Source organism: Pygoscelis adeliae, unplaced genomic scaffold (assembly GCF_000699105.1).
Source record: "Pygoscelis adeliae isolate BGI_AS28 unplaced genomic scaffold, ASM69910v1 Scaffold25, whole genome shotgun sequence".
Lineage (NCBI taxonomy): Eukaryota > Metazoa > Chordata > Aves > Sphenisciformes > Spheniscidae > Pygoscelis > Pygoscelis adeliae.
Window position 1 is genome coordinate 1,257,543 of NW_008824808.1, and position 17,533 is coordinate 1,275,075.

Here is a 17,533-nt window from a genome sequence, read left to right on the forward strand (position 1 = left end):
AAGCTGTGTGTTAAGATCAAAGAGCATGATTAAACTTTGTTTATAAGTCTGAAGTTGCTCTCTGGAACTGGTATGTTCTTAAGCAACTGGCTGCCAGATTGCTGAATAGCTTTTTCAGAATTGCAGGTTGTAGCCATGCTGTGATAAAGTAGCCCATAAGGTGACAGTTGTAGATACTCTGGAATGGGGGGGTGGTGTTGGTTGATTTGTTTATTCTTTTAAGAGCAAGATTCTTCTAAGGGAAGTGTCATCCTTGAGAATCATATCTTCCACAACAAGAACTTGTTTAGGAGGGAGGAGCTGAGCTCTTTTGGGTGTGGTTTTTGTTTTGGTTTGGTTTTTGGGGGGTGGTGTTGGGGACTGTGTGTGTATTAAACACCCACACACACCCCCCCCCAAACAGTTTCAGAGTAGGATTTTACCGGATGAAAGTAGTAATGACACAATATCTCTGTTACCAAAAATGTGTAGGCTGATAGTTTTGCTTCTTTACTGACTGAGTGAACAGAAATTTTCTGGGTTTTGTAGTTTCGCTATTAAGTGAAGTGACTCAAGAAAAGCAGTTCCTCATTAAAAGTTTTGTCTACTCTCTTGTTCTTTTATCATCTGGTCTAATTCTTACAGATATTGATGGTCTGCGTGTTGGGTATAATAGAAGCCCTGGACACAATCCAGATATGACTGGAAGCTGGTTTTGTTTTGAACCTCCTGTGATGTGGCTTCATGTATTGCTAGGCGGGCAGCAGCTTGAGACTGCCAAAAGGAGGAGGGAGGAGTCTTGCTTGCCTGACTTTTGGCTACATGGTCCTACTTTATTCTTGTGTTAGGCTCAGTGCTCCTGAGAGACTCCTGCGAGCTGATTTAACTTGCTAAGAGGACTAAAATCTACTGAGGGGCTGTGTGTGTAGTTTTCTGGAGGCGTGCTGCTGTGTTTGTCTTCCAGTTCTAGCAACTTAACTCCACTCAGAGACAGACCCTGTGAGGACTAAAACTGGTATGGGAAGGCTTTAGGGGATACAGAGCAGCTGTGTGTGAAGGGTTGGAATAGCTCTTCTGTTACTGCATTCAGCTGGGTCTAACGAAGCCTTGTGGCCTGGTCATTTTACTTGTGTCTCTAAGGAAGACCTGAGATTGTATTCCACAGTCTCTGAGCTGTGATATACTACATCAATCCTCCTTTTTACTGTTTTCTGTACTTGTATAAACGTTAGTATGTCATGATCGTACAACGGGAATTTTAGGAATCCGCTGAAGGACTTCTAGCACTACTGCGAGATTTTTTTTTTTTTTTATGCATGCAATTATCCCAGAACAGACAGGATGCTGTGTAGGAAAGATTCCCTTGGGTGGCTGGCGTATCTTGGTGAGAACTCTGGGTTTAAAACATGGTCAATTTGGGAGGCTCTCAGAAGCTCTCAGACCAGACAGAAGTAGCAGCATTCCCTGAATAAGAGCCTGAGTTGACTGTTCAAGTAGAGATGATAATCTGTGCACGCGCTTTTTGTTGCTGCAAACTCCAAGATCTGTAGAAAAGTTGAATAATCTTGGCCTAATAAAACTTTTTCTCTAGGGTGTTGAAATAAGTCTTGCTCTGTTAATTCAACTCTTGCTTTTCTAGGTATGAACTTGGAGGGCTTCAATCAGTTTAGTGAAGGTAGTGGTGGATTAAATCAGGACAAAGCAGTGAGAATGTACTGGAGTAGGTAGCTGCTTGTGTGCATGATGCAGCTGAATTGTCTTCCTGTTTGATTTTTTTTTTTTTTTTTTTTTTTGGCTGAATCAGGATTGCTACCCATGGAAAAGTAATCAGTGGTGGGGTTTGGTAGAATCCTGTTTCTGGTGTGTGAAACAGGACATGTGATGTGAAAAGTACAGACATTTTATGCCTAATGTTGCATCCCTGACTGCAGGAATAGTAAGTGATTGTGTAATTAGAGGCTTGGGTGTATGCATCGGAACCTGACAAGAGAGTTACCCTTGTAACTTCATCTTTTTTCTAATTCTTGTTATATTCTGACTTACCCTCCTTGCTAAATTTTGAAGTAGTATCTGATCTATTGTAAAAGCATACCAAATATTTAATATGCTGTTAACCAATTATAAAGCTAGTCAATAACTAATGTTTGTGTATTCTATTCTTTTTGCTTATTACTACTGTAGATTCACTCTACGGAGAGAGACAAGTGTGGACAAAGGGTTTTTAGGTAAAACCTGGTATATGGTAGCAGCTAAGCAATATGTCTAAGGCTTAATTCTGTTTATTCTAGCAAACTGTTCCATTAATTTTGCCAAGAAGAATGCAAGGAAACTTATGTCCTTTAGGACATGTATCAAGCAATAATAGTTAATAGTAACTGTCTAGTGGTTCCACAATGATAAAATAAAAATCGGTTAATGCTGTCCCTATGGACAGTTTCATCTGATCATGTTCTGGCTGCTGATAAAGCAGATCTCAAACTTACTAGTTCTCTCTTGTGTTGCACAGAGCAAACAAATAGTCAAGCACTTGGTGCATGCTCAATTTTTTCAACATAAAGAAGCAGAAGTACTATACAGTCAACAGTGATAGAGATCAATGGCAGTGGTGGTGTTGAAATAATAAAGTAGCTGATCTTTTAATATAACTTTTTTTACTTTCAGTGGTAAGAGACTTCCAGGAATATATAGAACCAGGCGAGGATTTTCCAGCTTCTCCACAGAGAAGAAATACTTCATTACAGGAAGACAAAGATGACAGTGTGATTTTACCCCTGGGTGCAGATACACTAACATGTAACTTAGGCATTCCAGTAGTAGTAGTTTGTACAAAGGTTTGTTTCACATTTTAGGTTTTTTGTATATTTTATTTAAGCAACTCTGTCAATTGTGGATTCAGGGTGGGAAGCACGTGGTTCTTAAGTCATTCTGAATACCTTGGATAAGAATTCTTTAAAAATGTTTAATGGTGAAGGTTGGTTATTTTCTGGAAGCCAAATCATTGCATGTAATTTGGGAGTAGTTTTTCCTTTAGTTATACCAGTTTTCAAGGAATTGAGGAATACCTCAGACCTGGTTTTGTTCATAGAAGTGAGCTAGTCAGTTAGCAACTAGAATTCCCCTTCATCTCCACAGTTGTCCTTATTCTGCAAATAGTGTTTTGGTAGGGTTTGGTTTTTTTTTTTATATTTCTGATCTTTTTATGAAGATGAATGTATTTGAGGGTTCTAGTTAGTAAAGTGCTGCTCTATTAACTTTCCTCAGTTCTTAGGGTGTTTCTGTGATCTGTTTTGGTTTCTGTTAGGTAGGTAACCATATTCTTAGTCTAAAGAAAAAATGGTGTGGTTCTCTTGTGCTTGTTTTTGTTTTTGCTTTTTGGTTGTTTGTTTTTGGGTTTTTTTTTCCCCCCCTGGCTCTTCAGTTCTCATTGGCATTAAGCATACTGCATCCGCAGCCTCTGCTGGCCCACAGTGAAAGAATAAACCTTTTGATGCATATGCTATTCCTTCACTGGAAGGCTAACCCTCTCATTTGAAAAGCACCTTCATTCTCACCTGCTAGCTCTCTGTTATTCTCCCCTCAACCCCCTCACCCTTTTTTTTTTTTCTGCTTCCACATTTCTTGCTTTTGCCTCCCTTTGCAAAGGGCTAGTTAGAAACTGGATAAAAAACACTATGTCTTGTAATACCACAGCGTGGGGGGGGAAAAAAAAATTGTGCAGAAAATGGTGGTGTCATTCAGTGGGGTAAGTCTTTGAAAGAGAGTTTGAGTTACTGCATTGGAGGGGGGGAGGGGGAGTGAATGAAAAATGGCAATCAGTTTAACTCCCAAGTTAATGCTGACCACAGTACATGCACATCAAGTTATATATTACTTCAAAAAAAAAATAATGTTCAATTATGCTTCTAAACTATTTCGGCAGGTTTTTGTTTTTCTCTGCACCACCCACCCCACTCCATCCCCCTTGCCCAGTTGTGAACTGGACGTGTAGCAGCACTGCTATTTCAACAGATAACTGAAAGTGGCATATTAATTTTGTGTTTATCTTGACAGTGTGATGCCATCAGCGTTCTGGAAAAAGAGCATGACTACAGAGATGAACACTTCGACTTCATTCAGTCACATATCAGACGGTTTTGCTTACAGTGTATCCTTTAACACTTCATAAAGATGATAATGACTCAATTAAGTCTTCGCATTAATTATGATTGCCTTAAAAGAATATTTGCATCTGTACCAAAGTAGTAGGTAACTCCTCTACTGTAGCTGGCAGTCTGCTTCAGCTACCCCCTAAGACAATATTGAGTTAAACTTTTCTGTTTTCTTTTTTCTTTTTTTTCTTACAGAGCTGCAAGAGTCTAGCATGTCCCCTTACAATGAATTTCTTTACTTGCCTTCATTTCTATATTTAGGAGTCAGTTTGCAAATCAACGCATCTTAGCTGACAAGATGCCTAAAATAATAACAACAAGATAATTCATTTAAGTATGATCTTGCTTCAGATGCACATAAGGCATGTTATTCTTTTTGACCCAAATATACAGTCTCTTCAGTGTTCAGTAATTCCACAGGATGAGGTGATGAGTGAAGGAAAGAAGTGTGAATTGCTGTAGAACAGATCCAGATCCACTGGCTTCTCTTGTGTTGGACCAGAGACAATGCACATAAGCTGTCGCTGTGCTATTATTATTTTTAAACTTCATTTTTTTTAAAAGAAGTGTATAAAATAATGCTTAGTGTTGTTTAGTCAGCTAGACGTGCTGAGATCTAGATTTCAGATGCCAGTAATATGCCTATGTTGTGTCATCATCATTTATGCTGTGGTAAAGGGAAGATTAAACGCTATTGGAGAGACAGCAGTTAACAAATGGAAAAATTAGTTCAAGAACCTGAGACCTCAGTTGAGTACCAAGATGGCACTTCCTTCAAAAGGCTTCCAAAACCTAATTTTTCAAAATGGAATTACGGGTAATTGTAGCAAGCCTTGTGGGTGAAGGAAGAATACGAAGAATACTCTGTGATTGTATATGCCATGTACAACTTGGATTTCTGTTCTAAACTTCACTGAATGGGAATCGGATCCCATTATATAACTTTCTTCTAGAAATTGAATTGCATGCATGTAGAAATAAATGAGGGGGATTGGCATTTTTATAATCCCAAAGTAAAAATTACTCAAAACTTCCCTGGCTGTTTTTATTAATCCTGTGTATAAGCTGTGTTAATTTGATACTGAACCATGCTGGAATACTAAGCACTCTATTGGTCTTTTAGTAACTGATACACAGCACAACTCGTTTGCCTTCATTTTGTTCGAAAGCAGATCATTGTATAACGTTAAGAACTGCTCCCCTAATTTAAAAACCCAGGTGGGGAAGTGAAAGATCTTTGGCATTTTTGAAGCTACTAGTGTTAGTGCTGTAGTGTCTGTGTTGCAGGATGCGATAATGAGAAGATACAAGGATATGGCATGAAAATTTTTATTCACTAAAAGCAGAAGACAATTTTGAAGGCATCGTAGTGAAACCACTGGTATTGTGGACTTTGAAAGTGAGAAGAGCCTGTACTTTACTCTAAAAACAATGGCTGAGTTGGCATAAAACAAATGCAGAAAGACTTAAATTGCTAAATAGCTTATTTCAAAAATTAAGTGTTGGAAGTTGTTTGACCTGTTTAACTTTGTATTCCCCCTCTAAATGCTACGAAGTAGATAACCTTTAAACTAACAAAAAAGGGTCACTTTAGTATCTCTTACTAACCAGTAAACTGAGTTTTCTTTAACAAGTTTATTCAGATGGGGCAGCACTTATTTACACTTCAGTAAAGGAGAACAAAAACATTGATTTAGTGTATAAATATATAGTCCAGAAGTTGTATGGATTTCCTTTCAACGTTCCAGCTGTTGTTGTGGAAAAAGATGCAGTATTTATGTAAGTTATCTGCATTATTATGTCTATATGACTACAAAATATATTTGTGCAAGACTAAAACAGCATTTGGAGCCTTTTTTGTTTATGCTTTTTAAAGTTCCATTTAACATTCTCATGAGTTGGAGTTTGGTGAGTGCCAGTGGATTGAGATTACAAATACTTGCTGCCCCGAAGAGAAATGTTAAACCCAGAGATTTTGCTCTTCTCTGTTACGGTGAACCAATCTCTAACTAGTTGTACTAGTCAATAACGAGCTTGCACAGCAGAATGGGAGCTATGACAGCTTTCTTGGCTTTCAGTTCTGTGCAGTTCAGGATTGCACACAAGAATAACCCCAAGTAACAATAGAATCTAAACCCAAATAATCCTTTATCTAGTCCTGCAGGTTGGGATAATGACAAGAAGATAGGAATATTGCACGAGAACTTTCAGACACTAAAAGCAGAAGACAGTTTTGAAGATATCATAACAAAACCACCGGTCAGAAAGGTAAACTGAGATCTTTTGGCATTCAACTTCTTATCTATTTACTTACCTGTCAGTTTTTTGACTGTTTCTCTTTCTTTGAGACTTTGCTTCCAGTTTATCATGTGTGAGATAAACCATGTGGATTTTTTTCATATTTTGTCTTTTTATTTTGTTCTTAAAGCTCTTCTTTAGTTATCAAAAAAATCATTATGTATCTTTGTTCTGTATAGCTCTTCTCCAGCTTATGCTGTTTTTTTTTCTGCTGCTGTTACATTGTTCAAGACTACAAATAGATTTGTTTTGCTTTTAATACATATTTGGTATTGAAAAGTCTAAGCGTCCTTTAACTGTTGGTCAGGTTGAGTTAGTATTTTTTAAGAACGCTCCATTTTGCTCAGAGTTGCTCATAACTTCATAATGCTTTCTGTTTCTGTTGGAGTATTTAAAATAAGAAAGCTTGAGACAGTGTAAAATGAAAAATAAACATGTGAGAATGGGTTCTACATACATTCAGTATATTTTCTTTCTCATACTATTTAACAAAAGGCTTTGATAGAACTATCTGAAAAAACATGTGGGACTATTGAACAAAATACCAGTAGCAGTGGGCCCCATGCATACAGAAGTTACTGAAGGCAAATATTTCTGTGGCTTTTTCTAGCAAAGCTAAGAATTTGGCACTGATCATATTTCCAAGTGTGAATTATTTTAGCTAAGAAAACTAATACTATGTCCTTTCTTCAATCTTCAGGGGGGGGAGGAAAAAAGACACGTAGTAGTATGTTAAATCATAAGTGTCCAAAGAAAATATAACTGATTATTTTTTTGCATGCTTATAAACTTCAGGCCTGGATTATAAACTTTGATATTGATATTTGCCATGCTTGTTTTGGCAAAGTTTGTGGTGAGCTTCTTTGGAGGGAGAGGGCTTGCAATTTGATGCATAGACCTGGGATCCAAATGTCTCTGTCCAGTTCATATACAAGTCTGACGCAATGCAGGTGCAGAGTCACTTTTGCCATACTTACTTATTAAAATAATACCCAGGTTGGGCCTCGGTAAGTTAACAGAGATGTGAGCATGCTGCAGAGTGTGTACATCTGTGAACATTTCTTACAGATCCTGAGACCTATTTCACTTCTAATTAATTTAGCTTAAATGGATTCACGAGGTAGCGGTCTTAAATATAGAAAATGTAGCCTGCAGTCAACATAGTACTTTACACATTTACTTCATTGTTGAATGCCTTGGTTGTATTCACAGAGAAGTATAAAAGGAAATACGTGTCTTTCTTCCAGTCAAAATCATATAAATGTTTTTGTATTGCAGTTTGTTCATGAAAAGGAAATTGTAGCGGAAGATGACCAAGTATTTCTTATGAAGCAGCAGGTAATTTTCTGTCTATAAAACAAGCACCCAGTGTTTCATTTAACAACATTCTCGATATTAATTTGGGTTTGTATTCTTAGTTACTGTAATATCTAACACTACATGGGTTTGTTTTTTGCAGTCACAGTTGGCGAAACAACCACCTACTGCTGCAGGAAGGCCAGTGGTTAGTAATAAAAATTTTAAATATCATCACATGAAAATTATTCACTTTCATATATTTAGAGGGTTGCCTGTTTCAATTGCACTATCAAATATTCTTTGATTTTTATTTTTTTTTAAACTACATAGTGTTTAAAGTCTACATCATACACTGCTCTAAAATTATGACACTTCTTCACAGCTAGTCACGACAACCTGTATTGACAGCAAGGGCTAAATGTCATGGCTTTACTTTGTGTATGTTAGAATGCATTTGAGCGGTTAGTTGACTCCCCTTTCTATCCCAAGAGTGTGCCAGGCAGCAAACTACGTTGGCTGAATTGCCTTGGTGAGTTTTATATCCTAAATTTGGCACTATCTCTCTAGGAATATTAAGACTCTGGCATAAAATTAAGGTGAAATGAAAACTATGACATCATCTACATTTAAAATACAAATGAAATAACTAAAAGGTAACACAGCTTTAATGGGGAGCATATGATCTTCTAAAAAGGTAAAAATACCTTTATATGAACTGCAATTTTGCAGAAACATGACTTGTTGTCGTCGAAGTAATAAATAATGCTTTTTCTCCTGGGCTGCATTTAGTCCTTTCCACAGTATTGTGGTATGTGGTGTCTTCCCAAGAAATATGGTGTAGTTTCTCTATTATCTAATCAGTGCAGTTTTCACTACGGTCAAAGGCGCTCTTGAGTAACAGATGGATTTTCAAGTTTCTCATTGACATAAAATGAAAAGCTTTACTACTGCTTTTGTTGCACTAAAGTTAATATTTGTGTAAAAAGTGTAAAAAAAACTTGTACACAATCATCAAAATCTAATCCCGTGTCACTTCAGTTGCATGGGATAGTACATTTATTAAAGATGATTAGGAGCTGTGAGAACAAAATGCTTCATTTCATATACTCTTATACTGCGTGATTTAATTCTGTAGAAGATTGACTAGTTCAGCTTTGGATTTTTTTTTTTTTTGCATAGGATGCCTCTCCAAGAGTTCCTGGAGGATCTCCTAGGACACCAAATAGATCCGTAACATCAAACGTTGCCAGTGTTACACCTATCCCTACTGGGTCAAAAAAAATTGATCCCAATATGAAAGGTACCTTTTCTTATGAAGGCACAAATACAGCTGGGGAAGTAAAATAGCTGCCTTGCCTGCTTTCTGTAATATGCTTATTTAGATTGACTAACATAGAACATCAGTATTTACTTAGAAAATCTGTTTGTTTTGGTTGTGTTGTGGTTTTTTTCCCTCCCTCTAAACAAAGCTGGAGCTACTAGCGAAGGAGTCCTGGCCAACTTCTTCAATAGTCTACTGAGCAAGAAAACTGGTTCCCCTGGTGGCCCTGGTGGTGTTGGTGGCAGTCCAGGAGGAGGTGGCACTGGAGGTGCTGGCAGCAACTTACCACCATCAGCAAAAAAGTCAGGTATGATTAATGATAAAAGATCAACTCAATCTGAATTGTGAGTGGGGGATCCTATTAGTATGGTTTATCAGAAGTATGAACACTACTATATTTAACTGAATGGTTTTTTGGATATGGTTTTTGCTATTGTTTTCACAGCAGTTTAGTATTACCTTTTTACGGCTCTCGGAGGATCAAAGAAAAACTTTTTTCATGCAGTTGTTTAAGCATGAATTGTGTCCACATGACTTCTTTATTTTTTCCTTTGTTCCCCACCATCCCAATAAATGACTTATGCTATAAGTCATCTTTAGTATTATTCAGATATACTGGGACTTAATTTCAGGTTGATTTTTTTTTTTAAACAATACAGTGTTAAAATAACTTTAAATTTTCTTTTGCTAGTGATCTAGCTCTGTGATGAAGGTTTTGATTGATTGAGTTTGGTGACAGCCTATAAAACTACTTCCATAGTTTCTGTTGATAGCCTGTCTTTATATGATGTGATTAATAATTAGTATTCATCTAAAAATGTCTGATAGTGACTGCTCTAAATCTAGATGCAAGACTACTCTGGTGCTTCTTGCTATTCCAGATTAAAATGTCTCTGTATTACTTAACATACCTATACAGACATCTTCCCTCTCCCCTTCCCAGAGGTTAGTAATGCTGCGCTTAAGTGAGAATGCTGGTGTTTCGTTGGTACTTGACATTAGTGTTTACATTTATATAGTAAGAGAAAAAAACACCTCTCTTCCCACTAACATTTTGTGTAGACTGACCCTGGAATTTTTTTTACATGTGTGCACTTCCCTTTTTTAAATGCAAAGCTCAGTTGGCTGAGCAAAGTTTATGAATACTTCCTAATCTGCTGCAGGCAAAGTCAGCAGTGCTAGTTTGAACAGCGTATGGAGGTTGTTCGAACAAATGCAGCTGATGGAATATGAGATGGAGAGAGCACCCACTGAAAAATCCTGTGGGGAGTGGCCGCCAGTGGGTTTGGGTGACGCCAGACAGCGCTCCAGAAAAGTGGTGTGTCCGAGGCCGTGGCAGAAACTTCAAGAACAGAATTAAACTACTAAGGAGAAAAAATGTTCTCAGAAACTTCCTACTGTGTGACAAATAAAGGGTTAGGCTGTAGCCAGTCTAACATGGCAAAGGACTAGGTTTTCAAGGAATTACCATAAATAAGTGCTTGGCTTAGATGGGGCCTCTTCACCTTCCTCAGGATTTCCTGTTTTGTGTTTAGTGTTGTCTATAACACCCACTTTTCAGATCTGAAAATTGGCTGTTAAGACAGTAGCTTGGAATTGGAGAATTACTTTTCCCCACAGCAGCTATGGGAAATTCCCCTGCTTATTAGTTGCAGTATTAGCTGCTTTGATTCAGATACGGTAGTAGCTTGTTTTAAATGATTTGAAGAGCAGCACAGTACATCTGGCAAAAATTAGTTTTGCGGATAGCTCCCGTTAATTTGCGTCTTCAGAAAGGATGCTGGGACATTGCTAAAACTACATGTGTGTCAGAATTTTCCTTTACAGCCTGAGATACTATGCGCGCTTCTCATGGCGTTAGACTCTGATGTTCTGCACTGCCTTTTCCCATATTGTCTTCTCCATTCTTGTGATAGAATATGGCAGGATAGAAACTTAGACAAGGGAGTAGGAGTTAAGAGTAAAATGATGGGGAAAAAATGCTTGGATTTTAAGCTTGAATCAGGTCTAAGTGTGACTGCACAAATGTTTGTGCCATTTCAAATTAGGGAGGAGGTAAGCGGGTGAGGAGAGAAAGGGATTTGCCATCCGCAGGTCTGCGTGCACCCATGAGCAGCTGTCCTGGTTTCGGCAGGGATAGAGTTAATTTCCTTCCTAGTAGCTGGTACAGTGCTGGGTTTTGGGGTTAGGATGGGAACAAAATTGATAAGGCACCGATGTTTTAGTTGTTGCTAGGTAGTGCTTACACTAGTCTCAAGGACTTTCCAGCTTCCCATGCTCTACCGACTGAGAAGGCTGCAGGTGCACAAGAAGCTGGGAGGGGGCACAGCCAAACTGGCCAAAGGGACATTCCATACCATGTGACGTCATGCTCAGTACATAAACTGGGGAAAGCTGGCGGGGGGGGCCGCTGCTCGGGGACTGGCTGGGCATCGGTCGGCGGGTGGTGGGCAACTGTACTGTGCATCACTTGCTTTGTGTATTATTATTATCATCATATTATTATTATTATCATTTTATTTCAATTATTAAACTGTTTTTATCTCAACCCACGAGTTTTTCTCACTTGTGCTCTTCCAATTCTCTCCCCCACCCCACTGTGGGGGGGGAGGGGGTGAGCGAGCGGCTGCGTGGTGCTTAGTTGCCAACTGAGGTTAAACCAGTACAGCAGCGGTGTCAGGTTTATGCTGACCAAGTATGTAGAACTGACTTCACTGGTCTGTGGTGAAACCCCTGATTTACATTCAGAATTACTTAAAATACATACGATGCAGAAAACTGTGTAGAAGTATTCTTAACTGCTATCCTTAATAGACTTTTCTGTATTTTGTATTTTACACTAACTCTTCATATACTGACAATTAAAAGTTTCTTTGAGAAATTGGAAATACAGAAGGATGTGACTTTCTCGCTACTGTTCCCTTTCTGTTTCTTTTGGGTTTTGGCCTTACACCTTTACTCTGCACTCAAAGTGTGCAGTAACAATTTTTAGGATTTGTCTGATGCAAAAACTATGTTTTTCTGGCTTTTGCTTTTTTGTTCAGTTTGACAGGTGTTTCTTGAAAACTAAAGATACTATAGGCTTTCCCAAAACCGTTTCATAAACGTGACTGAATGATACGCATTTCTTTTGTAGGTCAGAAGCCAGTTTTAACAGATGTTCAGGCAGAATTGGACAGAATTTCACGAAAACCTGAAATGGTCTCTCCTACAACACCTACATCTCCCACAGAAGGTGAAACATCTTGAAGACACCAAATAAAACCAATTGTTCAGTTTTCTGGGATAATTCAAACTTGCCTCTGCCTCTTCCTTCAGTGACTGGAACTAAAGAACTGAAATATCTTTCAGAACACAAACAGTTGATGTCTGTCTTTCTTTCATATGTGTTGCCCAGCTTTACAAAAGGGAGCTGTACAGATGGAAAACAGTTATCACATCATGTAAGAGTACTGTTCACAGTGCAAGAATAGTAAATTAATTTTTTTCTGGGTTTTGTTGAAAAGTCAGTGTAATTCTGTAAAATTGCAAGTATGTCCACTTAAGTGATAGGGGTTGCTTAGAGCAGGAAAACTGATACACACCACAGGCACTTAATTTATATTGATTTCCCAACCTGTTAGGCAAGTTTAAGACCATTGTAAATAGATTAACCTCTAAAGGAGAGAACTACCACTAGTTTTTGGAAGAGAAAACGAATTGCACAAAACTAGAACAACAACAACTCCAGTTACACTTGAACACTTCATTTGGAGTATGGTTAAAAAAATCCGTTTGACCTCCTCTGAGACTTACACTGCATTCAAAAACCCATGCAAAAATTCATTCCAGATATAAGACTAAATTAGTGGCAAGGTTTTTTGTTTTTTCTCTTTGATTGATTTCAGACACTGAATAAAAGATGTATAAAGAAAAAGCAGAGGTTAAATGTACAGATTATCAGTATCCAGATTTGTCTATATATATATATGGCTCAGCCTTAATGTCCCCCACTATGTTTCCCACATTAGTTACGGTTTAAAATTGGTCATCAAAACTGTAATCAGTTAATAAAGTATTCTCTGCATTCAAATTTAAATAACTTTCATTGAAGCCATGGTGTTCTTGTTTGTTTACAGTTAAATCTAAGGATGTGGTGTAAAATGTCTTAAAACATGCTTTTATATTTTACCTCTCAGCGAATAATATCGCTGGTAGATACTTAAACTTCCTTAAAACATTGTTTCTGGAAGGAAGTGGATAAGTCTGCAGTGTTTGTTCCCAGGAGTAAAACTAGCTTATCTGACTTGGGTGGCTTCTGCTGTAATGTGTTTTAAAGGCACATTAGTTACACTAAGGATCTTGCCGATGACTCCAGTATATTGTCTAAGAAGTAGTTGACTGAGGTTAGGGTTTTACTTAAGCTTTCAGTACACAAATGTTGAGCATCACTTTACTGTTCTGTTTCAAGTTTGTGGTCACTTTCTACTGATAGCCACAGAATGGTAAGCGTAAAAAGCGTATCCTGATCAAATGATTGCCAAGAGACTTCTTTAACGAGTTCAGGTTTTTCAGTTCTTTAAATCAACAAGTCTCATGTTAATTTCTCTGACTATTTAGAAAACTTCTGAAACACTGAAGAAGAGGGGGTAAATCCTCTTTATTTTGAACACAGTGGTACTCTCTTCTCCAGTTTCTGAATTCTGTAGTGGTTCTAGTGAATTACCTCTGCATTTCCAAATACCTACATTTACTTAAGAACAACATACATTTTGTTGTTCATTGAACTCCCTAAAGTTAAGCATACTTGTTAAAATTGACTCAGAATATTGAATTGTGGACTGACAAGTTTTGGTAGAGATTCTTAACTATGGATCAATTGTTCAAACTGGAGTATTTAAAATTTTGCTTATGGCAGTGATTCAGTAAAGGTGGCACACGGGGAAAAGCATGACCTGCTGATGAACAACTGTGTAGAGTAAATTATGTCTTGAAGGAAAAAAAAAAATTAAGCTTCCAATCATGGATGCATGGCATGCATCAGTATCAGAACAGTTCTCTAGGTCTTGTACGTAAGCTTCTTGAAAAAGAATTTGAAACGTGCTTGAGAGAACGGGTCCTGCTCGTATCGTCACCAGTACGCTTCCTCGTACAGCTGCAGTGGTATGTGTTGGTAGGGTGAAACTTAGGATTTTAGGGCAACATCTTAAACTAGTCGGTACTGTCCAGGTTTTTGAAAGAAAACTTTAGCTCCTGCAATCTTTAATTTAGTTCATTTGAGCATCTGACAAAGCACAACACCCTTTCCGAAGCTGGAAAACTAGACACGTAATATATTAAGAGCTACTGCACTACGTGCCATTTTTTTGTGGAGGCTGGGACAGGGGAAAACCTTACTAATGACTCAGTATCATTTCACTTCTTAAAACAAAGTTGGCAAAATGTTACTTCTGCATATTTAAAGCTTCTAAATGTGTTTCTTCCCTAAACCCTGATAGCTCTTTGCTTTGGTTTTGTTTTGGGTTTGGCTTTTTAATTATTATTTACAAATTATTATTTACAAAAAGGCTGTCTCCCTACTGTGCCTTTTCATTCTGTAAGACTAAAGTAGCCTGCTTCCTTCCTTAAAGTTCGAATTCTCTTAACAGTGCTGTCGCTATCTATCTACAGCCTGCTCATGCTGTTTGGGGAAAAAAAGACTTTAAGGTATTTTTACCACAAAAGGAAGACATCTGAGAATGTGTTTCTGTGTAACCTGATGGCTTTGGCTTCTTGTTTCCCTCTGAGACCAAGACTACTGGGCTGGTTGCTTTGTCCCCTTGAGTTGCAATTCTTTTGACTACTGCTTTGATGGGAGTAGCAAATTAAGACCAGAACTATCATACAAAATGAGTCTCTCTGACAGAAGGCCCTTTCCACAAAATGTAGTGCCAGTGAATCCTTCTCCCTGTTCTCCTTCCTTCACCATCAAGTCAGGCACCAAAACTAAGTAAGAAATAAATTGGGTAAAACAATGAAGCTAATTTGGCAACAATACTTCTGCATAATCCTTTATTGTGCCTCCATGCCCTAAGCTGTAGATGGGTTAGGTTTGTGATGACCCCAATTTTAAAAAGAATAACAGCATGAATAATTTTGCTTCTAATCACTCTTGTGTGCCTTTAATACTTTGGTGTCATTTGGTACAAAGTTTCAGTCTAGCCCACAAGCTGCAGAAAGCAAAGAGGTAATATAAGAACTACAGGGGATGATTTTTGATAAAGAGCAATTAATACTTTTTACGTGCTTTGCAAAAACACTACCAAAAAAAAACCAAAACAAATTCCTTTAGGCTTTCAGGGCTAGTTCTGTGTAGACAAGGAGCTGATTAGTTTCAAACAAAACTGTTTTGGGGGAATTTTACGAATCTCCTCTTCCTCCTTCTCTCTACCATGTTCCTACATCAGTTCTTTGAGTATACTGGTTGCAATAAAGCTGTTCTGCAGATTTTAAGCTTGACAATTTTGAGTAAATGGCCACTTTATTTCCAGACAGTTCATATTTTTCAGCTGAAAATGGCAGTCGCTGAAATGTGCATATGACTTAGGTTATACGGACTAGCTACCATACAATACTAACCTTAAATTTCTAGTGATACCTCCGAACTGCAAGTACCAGCCTGTTGGGCTGCAGTCTCTTCTTGGGGAGCAAACTTAATTTGCAGTCGGACACCTGCAGCTGCAGAACCGTTTCCTATCAAATACCTCACGGCTTTATGCTTTTCTGTGCCATCACTGACAAGAGTTGGCCTAACCCTGCATTTGGGAAATGTGGAGAGCTGAGGTTTTTTTTCTCTTGTGCCATAAGAGATACTCAGAAATAGCTGTTAAAAATGCTAATTCTTCATCTTCAGCTGTTTAAAAATCACATGTTCTACCATGTTAGTATGGTGATCGGGGTTTGTGAAGTTCAGTTGCAACACTGAGCCCAAAAATAGAGCCTCAAGAGCTGAAGAAGCTTCAGCAGATGCAACACATTCAAGTCTTTTCTGAGCTCTGTGTCGCAGTACTTTGAATACTGCATTTGCTAGCTAGTCATCCTGTATTTACATCATGTAATACATGGGGCTAGAGTCATGAACAAAAGCTGTTGAGATGCCTGTGTGGGAACACCAGAACTGAGACCAGGGGGAGAGCCATGTCTCTGACTGGCTGACTTCAGTGGAGCTCCCCAAATTGTGCAGTAGCGATAAACCTCACCACCTTTCATAGAATCATTAAGGCTGGAAAAGACCTCTAAGATCATCGAGTCCAACCATCAACCCAACACCACCATGCCCACTAAACCATGTCCCTAAGCGCCACATCTACACATCTTTTAAATACTTCCAGGGATGGTGACTCAACCACTTCCCTGGGCAGCCTGTTCCAATGTTTAACCACTCTAATCTAAACCTCCCCTGGCGCAACTTGAGGCCGTTTCCTCTCATCCTATCGCCAGTTACTTGGGAGAAGAGACCGACACCCACCTCGCTACAACCTCCTTTCAGGTAGTTGTAGAGAGCAATGAGGTCTCCCCTCAGCCTCCTTTTCTCCAGGCTAAACAACCCCAGTTCCCTCAGCCGCTCGTCGTAAGACTTTCAAATGAAGCCAAGTCCGGCTTCTTCAGTGGTTTGGGCTTTTAAGCAGCTTTCCCATTCCTCCACTTCCTTTTCCCTCGTCCTCTGAGAAGAAAAGCAAAAAATCCCACAACTGCATTTATGAACATGGGAAAAGGAGAATATTCATTCGTGAGGTCAGCAGAGCCCTGCTGCCAATTCTGAGTGTGAGGGACTTACTTAGGCTTTAGCATCATACTGTAACACAGCACAAAGCTGGTGCCAAAGAGCCACCGGGGTGTCACTTTATGAAAACAGTGATGCAGCCCTGGCCTGTATCCACCTCATTCCAGTGCCTGGCATTTACTCAAGTGCTTCAAAGAGCTCCAGCCACACTTCTTTGTAAATTATTTCAACATCAGTGGCAAGGAGTGGTAACTGCCATACAGCTATACTGTGTACGCTGTAATCTCCCCTAATGAGGCGGCTTTCTCAACTTAATTGGTATTGCTTTTTGGTCACTATGGTGGGTATCTTTGGAGAAGATGTAATGAGCGAGAAAACTAGGTCACTCATTGCTAATCTGCTTCCACCAATCTCCCATTCTCTGCTTGGCTGACTGGAGATGTTACCATAGCTCAGGATCTAACTCCAGGGCTGCTTCCCTGCCACCATGTCCTGCCTTTAGCCCTGGTTCTGCCATTCCAGCAGAGGCCAGGGGGTGGTGGTAAGAAAGACTTCTCTTTTTGGAAAACTCTGTCAGGTGCAGCACATAACAGAAGGAAATGAAGAGATGTACATCTGGAATGGGATTTCCATTACATCACAACCAGCTAATTAGTTATTTGCATTAAACAGGCTTGTTATTTATCATTTACTTGTTTTGATTTGCATTCCCTCTTTAAAGGGGAGATACTGTACTTGAAAGACAGT

At 38.7% G+C, this 17,533-nt stretch overlaps 1 protein-coding gene across 1 annotated transcript in view; it reads left to right on the forward strand.

Moving 5' to 3' along the window:
- The window catches only part of DYNC1LI1 (dynein, cytoplasmic 1, light intermediate chain 1), a 55,486-nt gene extending 42,354 nt beyond the window's left edge, over nt 1-13,132 (forward strand). The window contains exons 6-14 of the mRNA XM_009324206.1: nt 2,641-2,810; nt 4,030-4,123; nt 5,771-5,906; nt 6,284-6,395; nt 7,704-7,763; nt 7,885-7,929; nt 8,904-9,024; nt 9,194-9,352; nt 12,182-13,132. Coding sequence (XP_009322481.1) covers nt 2,641-2,810; nt 4,030-4,123; nt 5,771-5,906; nt 6,284-6,395; nt 7,704-7,763; nt 7,885-7,929; nt 8,904-9,024; nt 9,194-9,352; nt 12,182-12,294 — 1,010 coding nt within the window. The 3' untranslated portion in view covers nt 12,295-13,132. The remainder of the gene's footprint in view (nt 1-2,640; nt 2,811-4,029; nt 4,124-5,770; nt 5,907-6,283; nt 6,396-7,703; nt 7,764-7,884; nt 7,930-8,903; nt 9,025-9,193; nt 9,353-12,181) is intronic.
- The last annotated feature ends 4,401 nt before the right edge of the window (nt 13,133-17,533 follow it).